General features: G+C 37.1%; 2 protein-coding genes and 1 long non-coding RNA gene across 8 annotated transcripts in view; 1 reads left to right on the top strand and 2 right to left on the bottom strand.

Moving 5' to 3' along the window:
- The window catches only part of LOC113050901 (paralemmin-3-like), a 46,236-nt gene extending 35,323 nt beyond the window's left edge, over nucleotides 1-10,913 (bottom strand). For both annotated transcript variants that reach the window (XM_026214345.1, XM_026214344.1), the window contains exon 1: nucleotides 10,493-10,913. The gene's annotated coding sequence lies outside the window, so the exon portion shown is untranslated. The remainder of the gene's footprint in view (nucleotides 1-10,492) is intronic.
- A 136-nt stretch (nucleotides 10,914-11,049) lies between these two features.
- Nucleotides 11,050-19,470, top strand: LOC113050899 (uncharacterized). 3 transcript variants are annotated; one of them, XM_026214339.1, is made up of 20 exons: nucleotides 11,050-11,240; nucleotides 12,269-12,340; nucleotides 12,683-12,741; nucleotides 12,983-13,096; nucleotides 13,308-13,431; nucleotides 13,515-13,580; nucleotides 13,874-13,945; nucleotides 14,160-14,531; nucleotides 14,599-14,700; nucleotides 15,473-15,705; nucleotides 15,782-15,960; nucleotides 16,137-16,230; nucleotides 16,316-16,666; nucleotides 16,770-16,887; nucleotides 17,015-17,106; nucleotides 17,250-17,367; nucleotides 17,807-17,911; nucleotides 18,335-18,499; nucleotides 18,853-19,035; nucleotides 19,176-19,470. In XM_026214339.1, exons 4-20 carry the CDS (start codon nucleotides 13,037-13,039, stop codon nucleotides 19,385-19,387), a joined length of 2,646 nt encoding a protein of 881 aa, XP_026070124.1. In that variant the 5' UTR covers nucleotides 11,050-11,240; nucleotides 12,269-12,340; nucleotides 12,683-12,741; nucleotides 12,983-13,036; the 3' UTR covers nucleotides 19,388-19,470. The 3 variants fall into 3 exon arrangements, with proteins under 3 accessions (XP_026070124.1, XP_026070126.1, XP_026070127.1); XM_026214341.1 differs by having other exon boundaries at nucleotides 13,022-13,096; XM_026214342.1 differs by lacking the exons at nucleotides 15,782-15,960; nucleotides 16,137-16,230.
- Nucleotides 19,471-22,054: 2,584 nt separating this feature from the next.
- Nucleotides 22,055-27,281, bottom strand: LOC113050904 (uncharacterized). 3 transcript variants are annotated; one of them, XR_003276827.1, is made up of 7 exons: nucleotides 27,159-27,281; nucleotides 26,421-26,468; nucleotides 26,210-26,289; nucleotides 24,700-24,743; nucleotides 23,930-24,034; nucleotides 23,557-23,640; nucleotides 22,055-23,171 (listed from the first exon to the last, which is right to left on the bottom strand). It is a non-coding gene; the product is annotated as an uncharacterized LOC113050904 (long non-coding RNA). The 3 variants fall into 3 exon arrangements; XR_003276826.1 differs by having other exon boundaries at nucleotides 23,557-24,034; XR_003276825.1 differs by lacking the exons at nucleotides 22,055-23,171; nucleotides 23,557-23,640; nucleotides 23,930-24,034 and adding an exon at nucleotides 24,073-24,519.
- Between the last annotated feature and the right edge of the window lie 362 nt (nucleotides 27,282-27,643).

Below are 27,643 nucleotides of genomic sequence, written 5' to 3' on the forward strand. Positions count from 1 at the left end.
TTTAACTACTAGAAAAGACTGGATGTGAATATCTTGATGTATGGAATAAATAGAGACATGTAAACACATATCTAAAATAAGCGGACATGCACAAATTCAATATCTATGCAGAATGTTTTCATTTACTTTGTGCTTGCTTTGCCTGGCATTATCATAGAAACACATATGATAGCTTGTTGGAAAGGTGGGGTTGTGCTGAATCCAGCAATACCAAATATGTAAATATATGATAAAAGAGAAGTGTTCTGTCACTCAATGTATGAGGTGTCCAAAATGAATGAAAATGGAACACTGACATAATTGAGTCCAAACCCATTCATTATCAGTGGTGAGAAGAATGTTGAGAAATTCAAATATAAGAGACATCAAAAAATATTTAATATGGCACCTTGTACTATATGGAAACAAAGATTGAAATCAAAAGATAACACATTACCATAGCACAAACAGGAGACCAGGAGTTTTAACTTAATGAACTTTTTAATAAAACTATAACTTAACTTCACACAATACAACTTAAATTACTGTCTTAAATAAAACAAATGGCAATCTAACTAAAGAAACAAACACTCTTTGGGAAATGAGCCCTGTCTTCTCAGGCTGCTTAGTTTATTTTCTAGCAGCAACCATTTGGAACATCAACTGCTTTTGGGAACCGTTGGAGAAGGGTCTGCCTGCAGACTTGCACTTGCACTCTCAGACACTGCTTCTGCTAGCGACTTCACTTGCAGTCTTTATTTTTTATTTTGTTCTATTTATTGATAACTTTTTGTTTGATTTTCCCAACATTTTATAACAGTTGCCATGTGGCGAAGACAAGAAAAAATAAACTAAATTACAATGTCAATTGCAATCGCTACTTGCACTCTCCGCTACCTGTGACATCACTTGCAATCAACACAAATCGTGCATGTTGCCAATGGAGACAAGACGCTGTGGTTGTGATTAAACGATTAAAACTAATTTAGTACTATAACGTACAGTGTCCTGCAAGAAAAAGACAAGCACAGACCTTGGCCACAGAACAGCAGAATATGAACGCAATGCACAAAGTCTTTCGTTAAGCTTTTCGTTAAAAACTAACACTTAATATGGCATAATGTATTCAGACACATTAAGTTCAATTAAAAGATCAAATTCGATATATAGTTATTATTCAATGTACTGCAAGTCAAGCAGATGGCTATGAACACAATGTGCAAACTTTGTCCTCCCATACAACATAACACTTAATGTGGCCTAATAACAGACTAAGATAATAAAGACAATTTAGTAGGCCTAGGCTAGCCTATATGTCTTGTTGTTGACTCTAAGTATATACAGACCAGCAAATATGAACGTGCATTATGCATTAAGTGATTGTTTAATTGTACATTAAACGTTTTCCTCCTATAGAAAATCATTATAAATAAAACATAATGTAGGTTAATGGACAAAGACAGTGAAATAAACAAGTTGTAGACAGTTTATTCTATATGGAAAAATGCTTAATGTGAAACTTTGTGTGTTGCGTTTATTCTGGGCTCACCTGCTTGCCTGTACATATTAGTTATGTATTTTAATAAAGTAGAGAAGCATGAGTTTGGCCTTTCTCATCTATGTCCATTATGCCACATTTTGCGGTATGTGAGGAAAATACTATATACATATTCCTTATATTAATGAACTGTACATTTAATTTGATATTTTAATAGCATCTTAATATATTAAGCCATGTTAAATGTTTTTTTTCTACGCTTAGCTAGAGACTTTGCGCAAACGTTCATATTCTGGTGTTCTGGCCATGGATTTGCCGATCTTGTCTTTTTCTTGCAGGACCCTGTACGTTATAGTACTAAATTATTTTTAATAATTTAATCACCACCACAGCGTCTTGTCTCCATTGGCAACTTGCACGATTTTTGTTGATTGCAAGTGAAGTCACAGGTAGCGGAGAGTTCAAGTAGCAATTGCAAGTGACATTGTAATTTAGTTTCTTTTTTCTTGTCTTCACAACCTGGCTTTATAAAATGTTGGGAAATTCAAACAAAAAGTAATAAAAAAAATAAACAAAATAAAAAATAAAGACTGCAAGTGATGTCACTAGCGGAAGTGCAAATGTCTGAGTGTGCAAGTCTGAGAGTGCAAGTACAAGCCTACAGCCAGACCCTCTTGAAACATTTTGGGGTCAACCCCCCATGATGTTACAACTGCAACACACCACTCATCCACATTGTCATCAGTGACAGAGTGGGTCATATTTGGACAGTCAGGGCAAGAGCAAAACCCTGTGCAGGTCAAGCCCACGGAAAGACACTGGCATTTGGTGGCATCGGTGCAGTTTCCGTCTTTACAGTAGAGGTGGATGAGGTCTCTAACTCCTTTAGGTGCTGGTGCCTTCTGGAACATCACAGATTAAATGCAGCCACCTTCTCTGAGCCTCCATCCTCTACCAACTGGGTTCCAGAGAAGAGGTTTGGCCAGGTGGCTGTGATGCCACACTGCTGTTTGGTACATGGCTCTCAGCACATGTTGCTGGAAGCCATCTTCTGTTGGGGGTAGATTTGCTGCTGACACCTCAGCTCATCCAGGTTGGTGCTAGGATGCCCATCTTGGTGCCTCTTCTTTGTCTTTCAAGATCTTTGATTGAGTGTTGGTGGTCATATCTATCAAAAACTATAACGACACAGCTGTTACCTTCCTTTCCCATTAAAGTTTGCGATCTTTTTCCAGACACACTCACCCAGGTCATTGTACGTTTGAAAGGCTGAATCATTGAGCATTTGAAGAAGATCCATGCCATCAATGATATATGCTGATGGTTCTTTTACACTTGGCAGCTGCTGTTGTCTTCTTTATGCTTCCATCATCAAAAAACAAAGAGGGTGGGACAAAATCATGTTTAATCTGAGATACGAGATTTTTATGACTTGGGAGTGGGGAGATACGAGGTTATGCACTCATTGATAAGAATGATACAGACACAGACATCGCTGCTGCCAGCAGTGTTCATCAAAGTCTGCGGTCGTGTCGAGCCTTTTGACAAGAGATAAGGCTTTAAGGGGTAACTAAACCCCTGGTCAGAGCCTGACTCCACCCACTGGCAATATTTGAAAAATGCTGAAAAGTGGGCAGAGCACAGCGGAGATAGAGGGGACAAGCCAAGGGCAGGGCTGAGCCGGTGGGGCGTGAACCTGAGACCCTCAGTGACAGATTAATTGACAGCTGCTGTTAGAGTCGCTAAAATGGAGAGTGACTCTAGTGACACAAGTAGTTTTGCAACAGAGCGTTCATTTGAAGTAGAGGACTTTTCTCCCCCACCTTCACCTGAAGTGGAGGATGTCGAGGTGTCTGAGGACACAGGGCCAGGGCCTGAGCCATATCAATTCAAGCCACTGGCTCAAACTGCGGTCTTAACTCCCGGATTCTGATAGGCATCCGATGATGCTAGCAAAGCAGCCGTGCAAGAGAGAATGGGGCCAGTCTCCGAGTAAGGCACTGCGTCGCTTTTCAGCGTGAGCTGTGTGGAGCATTACAGCTGTGTGGAGCATTACCGAAGCATTACAGCTATGGATTTTTAACAAAACAAGCCTACTCAAATGTATCTAACCTAACGATTTTCATTCGTTATTGTAAGAAATGAAAAAGAGTTATGCAAAGATAGGCTTACTTGGCGCCAGTAGACAGACCTTTTTTCTCCCATAAATAAAACCTGTTAGCCTACTTGCACAGTGCCAACTTTGAGTCAGTAAAATAATAATAAAAACAATAATTTAATACTGGTATCCAAAACATTTAATTCAATACAAGTAGAATTAGAAATTAGATACATTTTAAAACTTCAATGCACATGTATAATAAGCCTAGTAATAATAACCCTAGTACTATTGATCATAACATACTTCTACAGAGACTGGAAAACTGGGTTGGGCTTTCTGGGATAGTACTCAAATGGTTCAGGTCATACTTAGAAGGGAGAGGCTATTATGTGAGTCTATTAGAGCATAAGTCTAAGTGGACGTCCATGACATGTGGAGTGCCACAAGGGTCAAACCAAATTGCCTATCACAGCTATGCTGATGATACCCAGATTTACCTAACCTTATCTCCAAATTACTACAGCCCAATAGGAGGATCTTTGAAGACATCTTTGTACGCATACGCGAGTGGTTGTGTGGCAACAAAACAAACAGTATGGCGGGCTGTAAAGACGCAAGGAGCACTTTCAAGTGAGTTAAGGCCCGTTCACACCAAGCACGATAACTATAAAGATAACTATAAAGATAACTATAAAGATAACGATATTAGCGTCCACACCAGCGAACGATATTGTCTGTGTATTTTAAGCGGACGCGGCACGTCTGCTGCTTTAAATTCTCGAGCTCATTACAGCAGGATTGATTCTGATTGGTTGGCAATGTTTTGTCGTTCATCAGGGGGAAAAATCGTTCTGAAAGTGATTCTAACGATATCGTTTCTTTATCGTTATAGTTATGGTGTGGACTCTGCTATTCTTTAATATTGAGAACGATTTTTAGAACTATATCTTTATCGTTATCTAAATATCGTCCTTGGTGTGAACGGGCCTTTAGCGGGCAAAATCCTCAATATATAAGCACTTTAACATCTGAAGACCGGAGGAGGTTTGGAGAGAAGCTCAAAATTTGTATTGGTGACAAAATCGAAGCTATTCAAAGCCCATATGAGATCTGGGATGACAAAAAACGTTGGTCCGACTCGCCCGTGTCTTGGCCACCAATCTGGTGAGGAGACATTTATTCTTATTTAATAGAAACCCCTGGACCCTTCACTCATGAAAGATTAAAGGCTTTCAAAAGTCTGAAGGCCTATGATTATTTTGTTTCTCGAAAAGTTGGGCCAATCTTTTCTGCCAAACAGAAAGCAGTGATCGTGCTAAAAGCAGAGGTTAGACCTGGCCAAGGAGAGTCACAGCATGATTCGCATCTCCCGTGGGTGATCTCCCAATGTTCAATCGCCTAATTGCACACAACCATTTCTTTCATTTTTCGCTATCCTTTTCGGAGGGAATTCGAAAAAACTTTTTATCAGGCCCTCAACTAACCGTACAATCGACCACACAGCAAGAGTGAACCATCCTCTTCTCTAAATCCTCCTCCAAACGTGCAAAACAATCAAATTACAGGTATCTAGCGGTGTTTCCTGCCACACGATTCCCATGATGCAACGAGACAAACATAAACAATGACGTCACAAAAGATCCGCCTATTGACTCCCTCTGCCAATGCATTGATAAAATTAATAGTTGGATGTGCCAGAGCTTTCTTCAGCTAAACAAGGAAAAAACTGAAGTCATTGCATTTGGAAACAAAGATGAAGTGTTCAAGGTGAATGCATACCTTGACTCTAGGGGTCAAAAAACTAAAAATCAAGTCAGGAATCTTGGTGTGATTCTGGAGACAGACCTTAGTTCAGTAGTCATGTCAAAGCAGTAGCTAAATCAGCATACTATCATCTCAAAAACATTGCAAGAATTAGAGGTTTTGTTTCCAGCCAAGACTTGGAGAAACTTGTTCATGCCTTTATCACCAGCAGGGTGGACTATTGTAATGGGCTCCTCACTGGCCTTCCCAAAAAGACCATTAGACAACTGCAGCTCATGCAGAACACTGCTGCCAGGATTCTGACTAGAACCAGAAAATCTGAGCATATCACACCAGTCCTCAGGTCCTTACACTGGCTTCCAGTTAAATATAGGATTGATTTTAAAGTACTTTTACTCTTATATAAGTCACTAAATGACCTAGGACCGAAATATATTGCAGATATGTTCACTGAATATAAACCTAACAAGAGCACTCAGATCATTAGGATCGAGTCAGTTAGAAATACCAAAGGTTCACACAAAACAAGGGGAGTCCTCCTTTAGTTACTATGCTGCCTGCAGTTGGAATCAGCTTCCAGAAGAGATCAGATGTGCTAAAACACTAGTAACATTTAAATCTAGACTCAAAACTCATCTATTTAGCTGTGCATTTATTAAATGAGCACTGTGCAATGTCCGAACTGATTGCACTATATTTTCACTTTTTTTATGTAAAATCATTTTCTAACTGTTTTTAAATTCATTTTAGTTAAGTAGTTTTTTTTCATAATTTTAAAAGTTTTAAAATTGCTTGTCTTTATTTTTATTATATTTCTTCATGATTATTTTACTTTATTTTATGTAAAGCACTTTGAATTACCATTGTGTATGAAATGTGCTATATAAATAAACTTGCCTTGCCTTGCCTAGTAATAAGTAGACATTTAAAATACATCAATAACTGATTAGTTTAAAACAGATAAAATCAGAGTTAAGGCTTGCTTTATGTGTAGCTCGATAAGGATTTCTCAATCGTTGCGACTTTAAATCCTGAGGACACAAAATGCCGTGGAAGTTCCTGCCGCGGAGTGAAGAAGAGGTGGCGTTACGAGGATTCTCAGACAGTTGAAGTGCCCAATGGAGTTAAGAGATTTGCTCTCAATCTATTTTCAACACTTTAGATTGTTTACCACGTGGGGTTTGACCAATAGCATTGAATTGTGAAAAAATATGAAATAGACAAAGTTTGGACATGCGAGGATTCAGTGACGATATTTTAATAAAGGTGTTCCGTTCCAATGTTAACCTGATTCAATTGGATCTGTGGTTCATATGAATTGTATAGTATACTGTGCCTTATGAAATGTATCATTATTAAATGTATCATAAATATAGATCAGCACTTACCTAATGTAAGTTACTTTGCAGTAAACATGAATTTGTCAACATTCTTCTCACCACTGATAATGTGATTTGGACTTGAGGCTATTTTATCCAGCGTTCTTTCATTTTGGACACCTCATACATTAAGTGACAGAACACTTCTCTTTTATTATATATTTACATATTAATAATTTAAGTTGTATTGTGTGAAGTTAAGTTATAGTTTTATTAAAAAGTTCATTAAGTTAAAACTCCTGGTCTCCTGTTTGTGCTAAGGTAAGGTGTTATCTTTTGATTTCAATCTTTGTTTCCATATAGTACAAGGTGCCATATTAAATATTTTTTGATGTCTCTTATATTTGAATTTCTCAACATTCTTCTCACCACTGATAATGAATGGGTTTGGACTCAATTATGTCAGTGTTCCATTTTCATTCATTTTGGACACCTCATACATTGAGTGACATAACACTTCTCTTTTATCATATATTTACATATTTGGTATTGCTGGATTCAGCACAACCCCACCTTTCCAACAAGCCATCATATTTGTTTCTATGATAATGCCAGGCAAAGCAAGCACAAAGTAAATTAAAACATTCTGCATAGATATTGAATTTGTGCATGTCCGCTTATTTTAGATATGTGTTTACATGTCTCTATTTATTCCATACATCAAGATATTCACATCCAGTCTTTTCTAGTAGTTAAATCAACTTCCTGACTACAAACATGTCAAGTTTCAAAGCTCTCAGAGCTTGTGTGATTGATCTGCATTAGTTTATATGCCTTAACTCCCATACGGACAGGCTATATTTTAGTCCTTTATTGGTTTTGGGGTGTATAACAATATCTGTTAATTTAACAATCTTAGCAGTAAAATATTTTTAGCCAAGAATCCATTTCATATATGGGAGACCTTAGAGATGAGGAAAAACATTGTTGGGTTTAGTTCTACCTCCGGTAGGGGTATCTCGAAAACTAAAGCACTTTTTGACCATTTGTCACTAGCCTACAATATGTGAGACTGCTTTAACTCCACAGACATTCAATGATTCATACCACACAGGTCATTTTTCTTTGTGTAATTGGACTATTTGATGGCATGGTGACTCCATGGCAGTGAGGAATTTCCCTTCATAAAACTAAACATCCATCATCTAGTGGTCTAAAAACACTTCAGAGCATCTTCACCAGGACACAATGGCCAAGTGAGACCGTTCCTTTTTTATTAAATTCATTTTTTTCTTGCTGACTGTCTACACTTTTATTTTCATTTTCTAAATCACTGTTCTATTCCCTCTGGTGGACCTGAACTGCACTTTAAAGTTCTTCCCTTCAAGAGTGGAAAAGCACCAGATGCAATTTGAACAAGTTGCGACCGCAATGACAAGGATGGTTTCCAGCTCTGCTAACGGTTGTTTTAGGCCTGTTTATTTTTCAGTTCCAGATAAAACCTCTTTTTGTCAATGGTAAGCAGGTCTTGCACAGACAAGCAAGCAGGCAACTTAAAGAGTGAGGAAAATCTCAGGTGGTTTTTCTCTCCAATGATTCAGTTCAGTGAATTCTAAGAGCTCCATTTTGCTCTTCTTGTTGTGACACTCATATATTGTCCAAATTCTGGGTGTGCATGCTTTTAAAAATGACTGCGGCATGAAATTGGGTTTGCAACTAATCCTGCAATGTATCTGCAGACACATTCTTACGTCAAATGTGGAATATGTAAACTTGGTAGTTATTTAGAAGTTATAATACTTTTTTCTGCTATGGATTACACAGACAGAACAGATCCAACACCTAACATTTACTTGATGTACTGATCCTTGCATCAAAAAACCACTGATAGCTTGTGAAAACTAAACTGATGAATTTAGTTCTGTTACCACATAAGCTGATTGGATTAACAGCACTGGGTGTTGCAAACCGCTGCTTCCAACACAGAGACAACTGCTTGGCACGTCAAGTTATATCAAGCCATGAGAGATTAACTTTAAACAAAGTATTATGTTTGCATTGAATATTAAACCTCTTAAAACAGCCAGAATAACATCTCAATGACAGCAGTTACTAAAAAGTGTCCCAGTGAACACGCAGTTTCCCAGTTTTACTGTGGTAAGAATAGCTGAGGTACAGAAATAAAACTCTGGCTGCCATGGTAAATGTTTGTGTTACTTGACACTGTCAAGCCAGTTTTAATAAATTGCTATAGGCAATTTACAAATGTCTATGTGATGTGAAATTGCAGCTACCAATGACTATTATTTTTGAATTTATTTTATTTTTAAAGATCACATTCCTATTTTGCTCAAGTCAGCGAGGACACTTATTTTTATAGTATTTTTTCACTTCACAAAAACGCCTGTAGTAATGGCCTGGCTTCTGAAATGTGAAATGTGGTGTGATTGGTTAGCTGGACCAGTCTGTGCTGTGATTGGTTAGCTGGGTCAGCGTGTGTTGTGATTGGTTAGCTGGGTCAGCGTGTGCTGTGATTGGTTAGCAGGGTCAGCGTGTGCTGTGATTGGTTAGCAGGGTCAGCGTGTGCTGTGATTGGTTAGCTGGGTCAGCGTGTGTTGGGATTGGTTAGCTGTGTCAGCGTGTGCTGTGATTGGTTAGCTGGGTCAGCGTGTGCTGTCATTGGTTAGCTGGGTCAGCGTGTGTTGGGATTGGTTAGTTGGGTCACCGTGGTTGTGATTGGCAAAACTCGGTGCCTGGTCAAGAAATGTACGCCCCTTACCATATCTGCCTGCGAGCTTCAGTGTAAATATTTTGTCAAAATCAAATCAATTTGAGCGCTTTTAAAACCCAGATGATTGTAACCACTCTTAAGTTTGTCTGCCTTGGGAAAGCTATAGGCATCTCGGACATTCACTGATAATACTCATTGCCTTCTCTAGTGCAGCTCAACCAGGTCTCGTCCCATTCGTCGATATCTGTGATATCACAAATCCTGGAAAATATACGTTGTAGTCCAAACAAGTCATTCATTGTAGTTTTTGAAAAGTAGTTTCTGTTAAATAAAATATCTCCTTTTGAAGTGGACTTTAAATTTTGTAACTACTTTGCAGATCTTTTTATGCTCAAACAGCAACATTACAGACTAACTTAAGTTTAAAAAGTGAAAAAGCATCAAAGGACGCCTTTAAGAAAAAGAAAAAACCTTCCTTAAACCCCTTCAGTGACAAACATTTTCACGTCTTAATTGCTTTTTTTTGTTTCGTGGGGCCTTATATCAGAAATGCCCAGTTGTAACTGTTCAACAATAATACATATATATATTATAATCCTTGTTCATTGTTATATAAAGTATATTGTAAAATATTTGTCTACCAAATCCAAGTCATTGTGGCATAACCAACAAGCAAGAGGCCAAAAAAAAACAAAAAAACATGATTTTTCATCTCAAGGTCAGCCAGGGTGCTCTCTCTCTCTCTCATACATTTTGACCAGGTCATGTAGACATGTTTTGCATTTAGAGTTTTTTAAACACCCCTTGACATTTTTAGAGCCATAACAAAATAATTTCTATAAAATAATTTCTATAAAATGATATATAGATTTATATAGACAAAGTATTTTATCATGTCAGGCATGCTTATTTGTATGTACAAAATTAATGATAATTCCTGCAGATAATTAGCTACCAATGATTATAAAAAGCGCATTAGACAGACGTGCTTTTCAAAGCCTACGCAGTAAGTGCGCGAAGAAAATCATCCCAAAAATAATAAAAACACTACCTGTTGACTAACCTGAATCAAGCAACAAACAGCTTTAAAACATCCTTACCTGACGCACTGGCCCGTATGTCCTTCTGAACAGCTAAGAAGTGCTTATATTCAAAGTTAACGGAAAGCAGAACTAATATAGTTCAACTGGTCAGGAGTTTGCATCGACTGTCTCCGTCGAGTGGATGAAATCAGCTTCAGCGCGTCTTCAGCTGGAAGAACAAACACCTGAGGAGCTTCGCCAAACGCAATGGACGGGTTTTTATGGCTTCAATTCAGCGTTTAAAACCGTTTATATCGAAACTGCTGCAAAGCAACATAAAAAACGCAGTTATGACATAAAGTAAAAGAAATGAGATTCAAATATCCTCTTGCAAACTTTGTTCCTCTCCCTCCACCTCGACGCACTTCAGGCGTTTCTTACACTTCGACAGAAGCAGCGGTTTCTGGTTACCTGACTAGTTTCTGTTTGTGAGGCCAACCCACTCCTGGCAAACGGGTACTTTTCTTAATAAAAAAAAGGTTTATATTTGTTTTTTGAACTTGTTAAACATTAACTGCTCATGTGATGTGCAGTTAACCGCTGACCCTTTATATCTGCTGAAGCGAGTGGAGAGGCTTCTCTACTGTCACATATTGTGTTATTTTCAACCTGGTCTCATGGGAAATACGTACCTCTGCACACTTTTTTGCAGCGCCACAAATATGTACCAGCTGGTACGTATTGCCACAGTTTTGAAACACAAACGTCCACTGGGGTCGCTAAAGAGAAGGACTGCATGACATTGTGATCGACAGTAAGAGCAGAGGTATGTACACTAGTATATCCCATTATCCTAAAACTGGTTAACTGGTGTTATTTTTGTGATAAATGTTAGTGATATGTGTTGTTTTCCTGAATCATGTTTGCTTTAATGGTAAATGTAACGTTAGAATCATGTGTGTGCTTATGACGTCGGTAGGACATGCAGGCGAATGCCTGGGTGATTTAGCTGAAGTTCATAAAGTTACATCCATCGCATAAGTTACATCCTCAGAACCCCGGCACACTATCATCATATCGCCAGTTAGGAGCGCATCCATATTTGCAAATAAATGCGAGATATTGCATTACTTTGAATGCTTAATCTGTGTCGTATAGAACTACAGATCCCATGAAACTGTCGCTCGAGCGCCAACCTCCCGCTCTTTCTCGTGAGGCCAATAAGGAAGTGACTACAACTGCAATTCATCGACTGGCCGCTTGAGTTGGCGGCAAAAAGGGAAAAAGGGAGTCAGTCCCATAGACTCCCCATGTTAAAATGCCCAACTTTACAGCAGAAAAAAACATGTTTACAGCCTGGTTCAAAAAATGATTTTGGCCAAAATAGCTAATTTTGCCCTTCATGACAACTGTGAAGGGGGTGAATTTTTTTATAACTCATCCGTTTAAATTATATTAAGAAGTAAAGTTCTGCATAATTAAGGGCGTGTCCACTTGAGTGACTGGGGGATTGCCGCTGTTGACACTGCCATCGCGCTGGGTGGGCGTGGCTTCAGCAAGTAGCCCCCGCCTTTCTGCCCATTTTTGATTGTCCGGGAGAGTCGCGACGGGCCTCTCTGCACACTTCAGGTGTCTACGGGTGACGTCACTGACACTACGTCCATGTTTTTATACAGTCTATGCTGTCGACCAATTAAGTACGTGATGCCATAATACTGTGCGTACAAACGTGTATTTTCTTTTCTTTTTTTATGCACAACATGGTGTTAATATTTTTTGTTCTTACACTAAGAAACTACATTTCCGTGTAGCCAAATGCCTTATATTAACAAACAATTTAACATGTGCTTGCAGGTTCCAGTCATATCAAAGAGGAAGAAGAGTAAAGTTTTTTTTATTTTTTTTTAGCCTATCAAGGAACAGGAGGTTAGTCTTTCCATGCAGCAGCAACTTGTGCCATAGCCATAATTGCATATGAATGCGTATTACTACATTTATTTATATATTGTACATGCATTTTAATGTAGCAGCTTTAATGTAGTTCGATGTTTCCACTTTCCCTGCAGCAGCACAACCACCTCTAACAAATGTTGCTCTTGGCTTTGTGAGCCTACTTTGCCTGGAATTTCTATGTTTTATATAGCAATTTGGTTACAGTTCTCTTACTAAAATAAGTTGCGTTGATTTATTTTTCAGATCGTCACTGACCCTGTATTTTCTTATAAATGTATTGTTTTCATAAATTAATTCAAAACTTTTTTTTAACAGATTTGAAGATCATCTGTAATCTCACTATCGCTCTGCCTCATTCAGTACAATGCAGACAGGTGAGTTGATTAATGCTAGGCGGTTGCTCTGCTTCGGACCTTAAACACTTGCATCACCAACGCATTACCGGCACCCAATTACCTTGCATAGAAAACATTTATTTAAGCATTGCCTGGGTAGGGAAAGAAAACCTCATCAAGGTTGTTTCCCACCTTAACCATGGATGTGAAATCCTCTGCAAACCACTACCCATTTATTTTCATTTGTTTTTATGTGTACTTTGTTTTTTATGGTCCTCAGGTATTAAAAAATAAATGACTGAGAGAGTCATCTGATCAGCCTACAGAGAAAAATATGGAGGAGGAATTACACTGTGATCTTGAGGAAATAATGGCTGATTTGGAGGAGATGCAGGTATTTTGTATAAAACTATGTAGCATGCTTTCTGCATCAATCAGTATTTCACTAATGTGGGAAAAGAAAATGGATCATTGGAATTTGTTACTATACCACTGTTTGTATTTTTTGCAACTTCCATAAATGATATTCTGAATCATGTTATTATTTCTTAAAAATGTATATAGTTCGGAGTCATTGTTCTACCTCTTATGTTTGAGTAATACAGAGTGAGGAAGCGGTCAAAACACCACCTAAAAAACAAAAAAGAAAAAAGATTGATCTTAAACTTAGGTGGAAAAAAAGAGACCAAGAAGGATTCTTGGTCTATGAGAAGCGCAAACCAAAGAAAGGTATGGTTTGAGGTTTTAGATCCTTTGATTTTTCAATAAGTATTGTGTAAATCAAATAATTTTTTCCGTTTACTTCTCTCTAGACCGATCTGGAAAACCAGTTGCCTCAACCATTGTCTCTTCAAGTAACCCTCAAGAAGCTGAGCTCGGTAAGCAATTGTTTTTGATTTAATGTAGGATTATTGTATTTAATGTGTTCAACCAAATACTGTTTGCTAAAAAAATATTGCCTATTAATACAGTGCATATCTTTGACTTTATACCCTGAAGTCTGTCTATACTAACAGACCGGTAATTTTGTAAAATACATTTTCATATGAGCTGCTCTACAGTCGAAAAGAGTTCCCCTCTCTGTTCCCTATAAGTAATCCCATTTCATGTTGATTTGCATCTTTTCTGTTGTTTGAATGCAAGATACTGCATTAAAATTGTATAATTCTAGAAACTGCAAGCACATCTGAAGCCTCAACTTCCAAACAACATTTTGGAGATGTAGATGCACAACAGATTATTGGTAAGTTTACCTTAAATGTTTTTAACCATCGGAACTGTATCACTGTCTTCACGAAGTCCCTCTGAATGAACAAAAGTGCCAACATTTTATGATAAATATTAAATGTACAAATATCTGAGATATTACTTGTTTAATGTTTTGTGAGTTTGTGCACTTGGTTTATGAGCTTGTAACAGGTAAGGAGTTGTAATCTAATTTTATTTTTTATTGCAAGATTTACAACTACAGCAACTCCAAAATGCAATGGAGTGTGATGAACCCAGATCAGCAGCATCTCATGATTGGGCATTGAGGCAAACCTTGTCTGAAGAACGCTGGGAGGAAGCAAGGCCAAAACTCCTTGACAGTTTGCTTGCTTCAGACTGTGTGCATTATGGTCCTTGTGATCACTGCAGCTTGAAACAAGCAGTCATCAGGTGCAAGGACTGTTTCCCGAAACCCCGTTACTGTGGCCAGTGTGACGTTTCTACACATCAACATCTTGTTTTTCACAACCGAGAGACTCTTATAGATGGATTCTATAAACCTCTCCCACCATCAACTGCTGTGCAGGACCTCAGTGGCCAAAATGTCATATATGAACAAGGTAAGAAGTACTTGAAAGCTTAAAAACATGTTTTCATTTTAGTTCATATATTTTTTCTTTCATCTAGTGTGTCTGCTGCCCATTACACGACCAGACAAAATTTGTGATTGTGACCCTCAAAACCTGGCTGTTGTAGCTGGACGATCTGTTGTGCTCATCTGTATAAATGGTATGACTTGCAATATTTCGTATTGTATTTGTCTATTGGCTTAACCTGCTGACTGATGTCTGAAAAGTATCAACGGCTGTCTTTACAATTGGCATTAACATGCGACCTGTATCCGGATGTTGTCCACATACACATAGAAAAGACAAGTGTAAACGCATTTATGATGGCAATGTTATCCGATCAGTGTGTCCAGGTTCAGAGGGAGTCGAGGACTCGTATCTCAGTGTAATGTAAACGCAATACAGCCATCGGTTCTGGATTCACAGGTGGACATCACACAAGACCCAAGACCCACCCACTGTCTTTATTCCACCTCCTCTCTCTAGGAATTGGTGCACATAGCTGTGTGGTTTTTCAATACAGATATGTGCAAAATACATAGATTCGCAAATATACTGAAATGTTTGCTTTCGCACCCTAAAGTTCCAGAACCCTAGCCTGACGTCATCATATTGAGATTCTAGTAAGAATATGAGTCTGATATTGCTCCATTAGGCTGTGATTATGGGGCTTGTTTCAACCGAAATGCCTCTGCACCCAATAGAATAGACCTACAAGCAATCTTTTTTCTTTTTTTTTCTGGAATGCGAGATCCAATCTGTTATCCAGATACAAAAGCCACTTGATGTGGACAGGTGTAAACACACCGTGTCCTGATTGGCATATTATCCGATCTGCTTGAGCAAATCACGGTGATCGCATGTTAATGCCAAGAGTAAACACAGCCAAAGTGTGTTTACTACTTATTTATTTTCTTTTGAAATCTTTGCAGGTCGCTATGACGTCTTCCTGCCAGTGATGAATTGCAGAGCTTGTCTTGCATCATGGACACCTGAGGTGGTTGACCTGTTGTTTAGTGGTTACTGGCCAGGCACTGTCGAGTTTCAAACCATATACAAGGTAGACCTCTTCACGTCGTTTGAGGACCTGAAGATCACTGCACCTGGGCTTTCAAGACAAGCATTTGTGAAAATGTTACAACAGCGCTCACAACAATTTGGAAGGGTAAGACTTGGAAAGTAATTAGCATTTATGCAAATCTTACTGGCATGTCACTGTATTCAAATTTTTATAATTTCAGAGTGGTAACATTTGTGGCAACGTGTTCCAAAAAGCTTTCCTTGAATGGACATATTGTCGTCATAAAAGAGAAAAACTCTGCGGCATTGATCACTTCTCTTGCCCAGCTTGCACCCCAGATACAGTTGCTGTGTCTGCAGACGGAAACAGAAAACTATACAGATTCAGCAAAACAAAGGGGTATATTATAACATTTACATTTAATAATTTAGCAGACGCTTTCATCCGAAGAACAATAGAAGCAATCAGACCAACAAGAGGGCAACAATATACATGTGATGTAACAAGTCTCAGTTAGTCTAGCACAGTACACATAGCAATGTATTATTTTTTTTATTTTTTTTATCTTCCTGTAGGACAGAGGAACAACCATTTTTTGATGGAGTTTTTCTGGCTAATGACAAAGATGTAGCAACATTTGTTGATTGTGTTCGTGAGAAGACCATCCCAGTAAGATATTTGTCAAAAGATTTGGGATTGTACACGGTGAATCAGGCTCTAGTTTGTGAATATATTTGATATGACACTGTTACAGGTACATGGAAAAGGCATCTGTGGAACATCAACATGGGCTGCAGCCAGGGAGACCTCTAAAAAGACAAACACTAAATGTGATGAAGAGGGCCTAGAGGTGGCAGTTTGCAGGCACAGCATATTGCTTAGAGGGTTGAACATGTTTAGGGGCGAGATATTTGCATACCCTCTGTTTCTGCAGAAGGAACTGGCCACAAAAACAAACTGCAAGTTCTTCTGCACTGACATCATGTGTCGATATTGGCCCTATCTTCAAAAGGTGGCTCAAGCATTCCCAGAAATGCAAAACCTGACTCAGATGAAGCCATTTCTCTCAGTTATGCATGCAAAGGGGCACTCTACAAAATGTGAGGTAAAAGTATATTCTTGAACAATATGGTAACTAAGCCTTTAACCATTTTGATATCCATGAACTTGATATTTTTTAGTTTGGACATTTGGTGTGCATGCTGTAGGTGCAGTGGGGTGGCAAAAATCAAACAGGGGCAGGCACAACAATTGGTGAAGAAGTCGAACAAGTGAACAGCTTTTTGTCCCGTGTGGCTCTAACTACAAAATACATGAGTAAGGCTGGTGAGTGGTCCTTTTTTACAGTTCTCATGTATTGTTAAGACAGCTTTTCTTTTTTTCTTTTTTTTATTCAACATACTCCGTGACTAACCACTAATTGAAAAGCACATTTATGCCTTCATCATTACAGCACGAGTAGATATGATCACATTGCATGCCAGAGGATGGAATGAGCGCAAAAAAAGAAACCTGCACAAGTACTTGTCTACACGGTACTTGAAGGTAAGTAAAAAAAATAAAGATTTCGTCAATGAAGGTTAAATTTCATTTGTCTAAAGTCCACTTTTAAGTTGTACATACCAAGTATCTAATACTTTCAGTATTCCTGAAGGTTTTTGTGACTTTCCATTAATTATTATTTTGAGACTATCCAAAAGACAAAGGAAGTCAAGAAAGACATTGCGGCTATAAAGAAGTGCACGCAAAGGTCTGATGAGGAACTGCAACAGTGGGTCACTGATGTGAGACAGTGGGCAGTTGACAGTAAGTATGTACTTTTTTCTATAGATAGATAAATGTGTTTATTTTTATTTATTTATTTTTTTACTTGTGAAATACTCCGCACAGCAGTAGGAGAACCTCACTAAGAAACCATGCAACAACAAAAGTGAAAATCAACGAAGAAATGGCTCGAAATGCTAAGTTAATAATTGAACTTGATGTAGCTTTCTCCCTCAAATTTATAATACTTACTCACCCTTGAAAAATTAGCAAACAGAAAAAAAAATTCAGATTCTTTGGCAGAACATTTGTAGATGTCCTTTTTGTTTTTACATGTGTTCCTACTACATTCTTCTTATTGAATCCTCCTTTTACCATATTTAATGTATAAGGTGTTTTATAGAAATAGTATAGTTGTTCTATTTTTGATAGCACAGAAAATGCATGATACTGATCAAATACCTTCATAAATACTTTACAGCACCAGATGACTTCAGAACAGATGATCCAGTGGCGTTGCAACATCTGATTGAAGGCCTATTCTTGGGCATCCAGCAGAAAAAGAGGGATCTGTATCGAGTAACCGGTAAGTAGCCTCCATGCCTTCATGTACTTGTGGAGTTCATTTTAAAATGTGAGATCTATAGCTGTATCTAAGTAATTTAAATTTGATCATATCTTAACAATGAACAAAGTCTTCCATCTACACTGTGCACTTAAGCCACTACATAACCTTTCTACATTGAGTGAACAGTCCTGCCTTCCTATATGTCCAGTGTTACCATCACCCAACTCCCTCCATTACTTGAACATTCCAGGCCACATTCCAGGTTATTTATTATGGTTAAATTAACCAGAGGTGTAGTCAAAATATTGTACAATTGTATTTTTAGTCGCCGATGATATGTGCGCTTTATAACATAATTTGTAAGGAGCCTTTTGGATGTCCATTAGCACAGTGACCAAACATTATGCATATCCTCCTTAAAATTATTTGTTTTTTCTGCAGACCGTAACAAACAGCGACACAAGATCCGAAGACGGATTAGAGAGGATAAGAAAAAGCTGTTTAATGCCATATCCCAATACAATGATCTTCCAACCACCACAGAATCTGTAGATTCAGTTGAAGACCTTCTGGCAGCAGAAAGCCCTATCTGGCCTTGGGATTCTGGTTTGTAAAGTTTGACATTAATAGTTTTAGTGAATCTTCATTTAAAAGATTAACTCATTAAACTCCGACTTTCAAAGGAAAGAGGCCCAACATGTGTTTTTTATTTGTTTTGGAACAGACTATAATCATTTTATTTTTAAACCGTTTTGTTTTTGCCAACTCGCCATTCCTCAGATTAATGTGTCAAGGTGGCTCGCCCTTTTTTTTTCACACTGTAGATTCAACACCAATCACTTGTTGCCTATGTTGTAGGGACAAAGAATTGTACCATTATTGGATTTTACTCTCAAAAAGGCAATAAGAGGTAGTATTTTAATATGGTGGTTAATTCAATTTGTCATTTGTCTTGATAGAACCTGACACTTCCTTAGGCATGAAGAAGAAGGTTTTTGACAAGGTGATGCAGCTGGAGAGACTGATTGAGGAAGAGGCTATACTTTTAGAGGAAATGAAACAACATTGGACTCATCTTACAAGAACCTGCAGGGCCTTGAAGGACCAGGCTAATGTACTAGCAGATGACCTGGCCACACAGAGTGAGTACTAATTTCTTAATTCTGTTTACTTCATATAGTTATATTTAACTGCTTGCAGATGATACAAACTGCAATATTGATGTTTTGGTTAATTGTTTTTTTTTTTTTTTTTTTTTTTTTTATCCCAATTTGATTTTTAGGCTACCCTTCAGGACTGTCTGATCAAGCTTACCATGGCCTGCACAGTGCTGTCCTCCAAAAATGTGAGGAGATCAAAACAGACATGGTAGCTGTGAAAGAAACCTACTCCCAAATAGTAGTAAATGGGAATGGTGGATCCGTTGTTGAAGAAGATGATGAAGACCCATATGAGAATGTCTCCACAGATGCCTCTACGGATGATGAATTATAGATTCTCTCTTCTCCACTGCACAAACTGGTTTCCTGACCGAGTAGCTCGTTAGCTCTCCCCATTGTAAATAATAAAACCTTGAATCTGAATTTTCAATCACTGTCTGACTGATTCTTAATTTCTTTAGTAAAATAATTATCATCATTATTTCAGTTTTGGTTATAATTTGTTGTTGTACACATTTGTTCACCACATATTTTCTACATTGACAAATTGATCAACAATAGTATATATATATATATATATATATATATATATATATATATATATACATATTTTTTTTGTCACAACAGGTAAGATCACATGCAATACCTAGTCTAGCTAAGCTTCCAAATCTGTACAGTACATACTATAATACAGTAGCCTATACTAAAATTTACTATAGTAAATTGTTTCACGTCCGAGAGTATACGCAAACAAACAATGCCATATTTACCCAAATATCATTCATATGAAGCACATTAATCCTTGATGCTAACACAAAATGCACAAAAAAAGCATTATTGTTTAGCTATGCTAACATCACATTTTTAATCACAAAGGGGCCAGTTTAGTAAAGCCATATGGCCAAACAAACGTTTTAAGACTTCGGCTGCAGTAAAACCTTTATTCTGACTTTAAACCCCTATTTTGCCAGCAAGACGAGCTGTGGTGCTCCAAAATATCTGAAATAAACTAACAATATAACTTTTTCTTAACATAGATCATCTAAATACAGTGTAAGTACGTCTTCGTCTGTACTATATGGTTGATATATTCCGTAGATGTTTCTTTTTGCAACCTTATTTACAGCAATACTTTGCTAACTGGAAGAACTACAAAAATGGCGCAAATTTGTATCAGGCCGCATTGCGCTGCTATAGGGAATTGTAGTTTAAATCAATATAACCTATTACTTAGAATTGGAAGTTATAAACAATTAATTAACAGTACACCTAGGTATATAAGTGGATGTTAATAGCATTTGTGTGATAATATTTTAAATATGTAACTGCTGAATAGGTGAAAATAAATGTTGACCATAATTTACTGCACCCCCTTTTAGTGACTCTATCCACAAGAGTATAGTCACATAGCTAAAGTGAAGGGCTCTTTACAACAATTGGTCCCATGTCTGTAGCCCCTTCTCTTCCTGAATGACAAGGCTTTCAACATGTGCTGAGGTCACAGTTCAGAGGTCAATATTTCAAAACAGGACCCATTTCTCATCTTCATACTGGCATATATTATTCTCCAGGCCAAGACATTTTCAACAATGTATTTGGGTTAGTCCTACATAAAGCTTTAATTTCAACATTTCATGGACACAGCCCTGACCCAGCCATAGTTTCAGTGAGGCATTTGGAGGCCCAACCTCCAACCCCACAGGCAATGTCATCAAAATTGTATTTATTACAGTAGTGTACATATGTATGTACCACGCCCTAGTAAAATATGCACAATTTAAATGTTTTTGCATGAGCCAAGAACTTGTGAGCATCTTTATTCATCTAGAGTCAGTCAATTATGTGTCAGCCAATTATGTGTTCAAATGGTACTGGAAGTTCACACAACAGGTAATGCTATCACAGTTGTGTTTATTACAGTAGTCCACATACAGTATGTATGTACCACACCTAAGTAAAATATCCACTATTAAGTGTTTTTGCATGAGCCATGAACTTGTGAGCATCTGCACTCGTCTAGAGTCAGTCAATTATGTATGTGTCAGCCAATTATGTGTTCAAATGGTACTGGAAGTTCACACAACAGGTAATGCTATCACAGTTGTGTTTATTACAGTAGTGCACATATGTATGTACCACACCTAAGTAAAATATGCACTATTTAAGTGTTTTTTCATGAGCCATGAACTTGTGAGCATCTGCATTCGTCTAGAGTCAGTCAATTATGTGTCAGCCAATTATGTGTTCAAATGGTACTGGAAGTTCACACAACAGGTAATGCTATCACAGTTGTGTTTATTACAGTAGTGCACATATGTATGTACCACACCTAAGTAAAATAGCCACTATTAAGTGTTTTTTCATGAGCCATGAACTTGTGAGCATCTGCACTCGTCTAGAGTCAGTCAATTATGTATGTGTCAGCCAATTATGTGTTCAAATGGTACTGGAAGTTCACACAACAGGTAATGCTATCACAGTTGTGTTTATTACAGTAATGCACATATGTATGTACCACACCTAAGTAAAATATGCACTATTTAAGTGTTTTTTCATGAGCCATGAACTTGTGAGCATCTGCATTCGTCTAGAGTCAGTCAATTATGTGTCAGCCAATTATGTGTTCAAATGGTACTGGAAGTTCACACAACAGGTAATGCTATCACAGTTGTGTTTATTACAGTAGTGCACATATGTATGTACCACACCTAAGTAAAATATGCACTATTTAAGTGTTTTTTCATGAGCCATGAACTTGTGAGCATCTGCATTCGTCTAGAGTCAGTCAATTATGTGTCAGCCAATTATGTGTTCAAATGGTACTGGAAGTTCACACAACAGGTAATGCTATCACAGTTGTGTTTATTACAGTAGTGCACATATGTATGTACCACACCTAAGTAAAATAGCCACTATTTAAGTGTTTTTGCACTTGAAAACACAAGTCCTGAACTTGTGAATATCTGCATTTGTCTAAAGAATAAACCAATTATGTGTCCAAATGGTACTTTAATGGGAAGTTCATTCAACAAGCAAAAAACATAATTGTTTTTATTACAGTATTGCACATATGTATGCATCAAGACAAAGAAAGATATTTCTCCATACAGTTTTACAGAATGTCAGCTAAAGTGGATATGATTTATGACTATATTGATGTACATTTAGATGATGCGATATGGAAAGCATAACAGAAAAACATGTATGGTTTAATATCGATTTGATGGTGTTCACTAACAAGTATGCTGAAACTACAAACAGTATATACATATTGCATACATAGCTTACATACATACACAAAGTATAATATGGAAATATTGAAGTAAAGTACATTGTAATTATTGTACTTCATCAGATTTTTTACATGCAAAAAATAACAATGATTTATTTAAAGCAAAATACCGGTAATGCATTGTAATAACATGCAAAATTACTTTTAACATTATTAATCCGCTACTTGGTGATGTCAGTCAGGAGAAACAGCAGCTTTTCTGTTTTTGTTGTCAGAAAAATAAGAGACAAATAAATGCAAATATTCATAAGAATAGTACAATTTCAGTTTTTGCTGATATCTTCTTTCATTTTTGAGTTTTGAATTTAAGAATTAAGGCAGGTAAATATATCTTAAAAACTTTTAAGATATAATTGACATTGTATAAAAGTGCTGGAAAGGAAAATACCTTTACCCACAGTTAGTATGTTGTCCTTGTTTCTAATAACAATACATAATCTGAACTTTTTAGCAAAGTGCCATTATTTATTTTGTCAATACTTTCCTGAAGATATGTGGCTCTTTATTATCTCTAAGCTATGGGTGAAAACACTTAGTAGCTTTGGTTTGAAATGTAAAAATCAAAGTGCACTATTTTCTAACAGTTGGGTTTCTGATGAAAATTCCCTTATACTGTAAATCCCTTCATAAAAAGCGCTGTTTGATATAAAAGCAAGGCAGGTTTATTTAGTACACATCTTCAGTGCACTGGTCCTGTCCTCAATGTAATCGAAAGCGCCTATACTGCTGTTTGCATTTACAGTCTGTCTGTGTTGACTTCTGAGTGACCTCCGATTGATGAGACTGTTGAGCCCATAGGTAGCATCCTCTGTCAAGTCACCGAGACCTGTAGACGAATTGCAAGGAAAAACAGAAAGAAAAACATGACACATCATCACACAGCAGTCAAAGCCCCGAAAAACATGACAATTCCAAATATCTACAAATATTATTCAGTGCTGAATTAGTAACATCAAAATAAACTTTTAATCATTATCGTTACTTGTCAAAAGAAAATCCACCTTCATGAAAATTATTCTAAAATATCATACAAGTGACTATAAAAATTTTGGTGCTAGAGCTTGTGAAATTGTAATAGACAAGCATTTAATTTGTGATTACTACAGCAGAATAACATATGACATATGACAAAAAGATTATCACAGGGGTCAACCTTTATAATAAACACAAAACTATTTTTGTGTCAGATATAATTTTCAGAATTTTCTTACCATATACCCATTCTCTGATTTCCAGGTGAAGGTGAGCTTTAAGGGTTTCCAGTTCCCAAAGTGGATCTGTATAGCTTTAGAAGTCTAAAAAGACAAGATAATTATTATTAGTGTATGAACCATTATTTTATATTTGTTCTCTGATCACCTGATTTTCATAATACAGGTTATTTTGTTTAATCCTGTTCAGCTTGTGTAAAACAAGTAACATTTGTTTCTTGGAAATTGAAACAGTTCTCTTTCTAATGTATTTAAATCTATTTATAATTATATGCCAATATTAAATAAATTTGATGCTTTGAATGCATAATTATTGCATTGCCAATGAATAATAGATCAAAAGACAACTACTACTGGTCTTCTATCCAATTACAGAGGCAGATAACGATAGTACATCTACACGGCATGCCAACTACTGTTCTACTTCCTGCCCTGGGGTGGAACCAGCACCATCATGATGTTCTCCGCTCAATGTCATCTGGACAGAAAGACACAAACCTGAACATTACAGGCATAAAGTAGAGCAAATATCTCCAACTACATCAAATTTTATTAATCTAAAATTTTAACAGCCACAAAATATAATAGGTTTCTTCCTGTACCATGTCCTACCCATCCACCAAGTTACAAGAAATCCTGCTTACAACCAATATATAGACAGTACATATATAACTACATACACAGACAAACACGTGAGAACATAACAGACGTACAGACGTAGATATAACAGTTATTCAAACAAAACTGACAATAAACAGAGGATTTTTAATTAGGTTATTTATAAAGATCTGTGTGTACTCTATATAGCATATGCAATTTAGGCAATGAATAACAAGTCAATAACTTTGTTTATGTTTGTAGTTATTTTATTCATTATAAAAGAAAATACAAAATAAAAATAAAAATGTAATTCATTATTCAAGAAGGGAGGAGGGCTCCCAGGAGTCTTTCCATTTGGTCCCACTGTAAAGAGACAATGTTCTGAGTAAAGATTTAATGAGTAACTTAATTCAGGCTAGCAAAATGATATATCATTTTATGAAATATAACTATTAAAAAAATGTTCAAACATTTTAGTAACTGTCGACATTGTTAATGTTTAAAATGTTGTGTATTTAATAAACTGTACATTAGTACACCTACCAGGTCTTGCATGGAACCCAACAAATGAGGACCTCCTCTGTTCCCTATAGAATAAACATAAAAAAAAAATCTATCACAACTCAATATCCAGCAACGTTTGTCTTGGCACAAGTCATGCAAACTGTTTTTTGCTAAGAATCATCTTAAAAAGTTATACAGTGTAGCTTTAACATGTAATAACATTTAAAAATAACATTTACTGCTGTAAGATTGTGTTTCAAAGTGGTACAGTACAGTATCATATACTGTCTTAGGGGTCTAGAGAGATTTAGAAAATTACATGAAAACCTTGTGACAGTTTCTATTCATGTTGACATTACATTAATAACATATCCAAAGAGTTATCCATATTTATCTATGCATTAATGTTTTCAGGGTTTCTGCAAGTTTCATTAAGTAAAATGTAAAATTTGTAACACATTTTTGAAGACCATTGTGAAGGAAATGTAAGACCTATTTACTTGCAAAAAAGTATGAAGCTCTGAAGGAAAACCAAAGTCAAATAATTACTTGAAAAGTACATTAATTTACAGAACTGTGTGTGCAATTGTAGGTTTTATATTGGTCAGACATACAACAAAGAACTACAAAAAATACCATGAAATAAATTTCAACATAAATAAGACCTACCTAAACATTTAAAACCTACTACATAATACCTTGATTTATTTAAGACTTTTTCTACATATTTGATGTTAACCAAAGTATTGTTCGGATAGCGTTCTACATCATGTGAGCAATACATACAGCCAAATTATTTTCTGTTATTGTAAAGTAAACTTTGTATGTATCTTGTTTGTAAAAATGGTGACATTAGTGCTCACTCCATGAACACTAAATCCAGTCTTCAAAACATCTAGTTGTCGAATCAAGTGCTCAAACACTGCAGATATTTTTAGTCTTAGGCTGTGTGTCCACCAAACCATTTAGCCAGCTGATAAGTGCGTGAGTGTGAGTGCTTGAGAGTGTTTTGGCAGTGCTTTGCTTGTTGTTATTATGTTAAATATCCGCGAAAGTGTTACTAGTTATCTCATTTCACAGATTGTTTGTTTCTGTGTTGTTTCTATACAAAATTGTCGATAAATTATAAAGTATTTGCTCTGGCTCTAGTTTAAAATTATTTTGTTCCATTATTATGCTTGTTGCTGTCATCTGTTGACTTTGTACGAGCAGAGTGTGGTGGTTGTGTGTTATTAGTCCCGCGCCTCCTCAACTGTGATTGGACAGCTGGGTAAAAAGTTACAGTGATGAGCACTGCATTTGACCCAAAATTGAACATTCTTCAACTCTTGGCGACTGGTAAAAAAACCACGAATGCTCTTTGCATCAGCGTGAAAAAGAAACTCAGCGGCATGTGCAAATATGCCAGTCGCGTGAAAAAATGCTTTTGTGGACACAGGTTCATTGTTCATTCATTGTAGAATCAAAAATAATTTAAATATTAATAATGAGTGAGTGCGAGTACATTGATATAAAGCAAGAGCGTTTTAAATACTTTAGAAAGACAAACCTCTCTCACTCTTCTTTTCAAAACCTTGGAGTAGTCAAAGTTGTTTTGCCTCACTCTCCAACAGCATTCTGGACACTCATCTGAAAGATAGTCAATATAACATTGAAATAAGTATACCAATATACCAGTATAGACAATACCTAACTGTGATGGCAGAATCAATGTGTAGTTGATACATCATATCATTTTAAATAAAGAAAATGTACTTAACACTTTTTTTTTGGCTTCATATTGCTGGCTACCCTCTGTTGGACTGGATCTGTATTAAAAATATACAAGATATCAAATTTTATTAAACACTATTTCTGTCAAGAGCACTATCATCAAATATGATTGACAGTTAGCATATAGTTTTGATTGGTGGTATGGTTCTGTTCTGGACAAGAACTCCCTACGCATCCATGCAGCCTAGCATACAATCATAAAAGCAGTGATAACCCAGCGTAGGGTAAACAAAACAGAACCAAAATAAATGTATTGCAGATATCAGTAATTTATTTTAATGTACAATATATTTAAGAGAATTTAAGTCTGATTCAGGGGTAATCTGAATGCTATAATGACTGACGAGAGGTGGAGCTGGGGATGGAGCAGGGTAATTCGCTCCTGAGAAACGTGACAGCTGCTGATAATACTGAAGGAGCTTATATATGTACTGTATACAGTAATGGGCGTCGTATTCCTATAGGTAGACGTAGATCAGCTGATTCGAGCCTGACTAATGTGACCTGCCAGAACTGATGCTATGCTTAATATATAAATACAGTAAGTTATTACTAATTTAGAATGTACAATATCTGTCAAAGGTTTGGCAACGCTTTCCCATTCTCTTGGATGAGTAGGTGGGTTCAAAATTTTGACTGGTAGTGTATTAAAAAACATAGTTCTTACATACGTATTAACATAGTTCTAATAACACATTACTGACTATTAAAGAAATATACTTCACTTTGTCTTTTTTTTGCCTTCTGGCCCCGGGGTCTTGTGGCTTTTGATGAGCCTGTGGTCTCAGTGGCTTCTGGAGTGACGGCCTCAGTGGCTTCTGGAATGACGTTGGTCTCAGTGGCTTCTGGAATGACGGTGGTCTCAGTGGCTTCTGGAATGACGGTGGTCTCAGTGGCTTCTGGAATGACGGTGGTCTCAGTGGCATCTGGAGTGACGTTGGTCTCAGTGGCTTCTGGAGTGACGTTGGTCTCAGTGGCTTCTGGAATGACGGTGGTCTCAGTGGCTTCTGGAATGACGGTGGTCTCAGTGGCTTCTGGAATGACGTTGGTCTCAGTGGCTTCTGGAATGACGGTGGTCTCAGTGGCTTCTGGAATGACGGTGGTCTCAGTGGCTTCTGGAGTGACGTTGGTCTCAGTGGCTTCTGGAATGACGTTGGTCTCAGTGGCTTCTGGAGTGACGTTGGTCTCAGTGGCTTCTGGAATGACGGTG

Source organism: Carassius auratus, chromosome 31 (assembly GCF_003368295.1).
Source record: "Carassius auratus strain Wakin chromosome 31, ASM336829v1, whole genome shotgun sequence".
Taxonomy (NCBI): Eukaryota; Metazoa; Chordata; class Actinopteri; order Cypriniformes; family Cyprinidae; genus Carassius; species Carassius auratus.

Coding starts and splice junctions, on each gene's coding strand:
- LOC113050899 (XM_026214339.1), top strand. CDS start 13,037: ATGGAGGAGGAATTACACTGTGATCTTGAGGAAATAATGGCTGATTTG. Junction 16,888..17,014: donor AAAATACATGAGTAAGGCTG/GTGAGTGGTCCT, acceptor TCATCATTACAG/CACGAGTAGATATGATCACA. Junction 17,107..17,249: donor TGTCTACACGGTACTTGAAG/GTAAGTAAAAAA, acceptor TATTATTTTGAG/ACTATCCAAAAGACAAAGGA.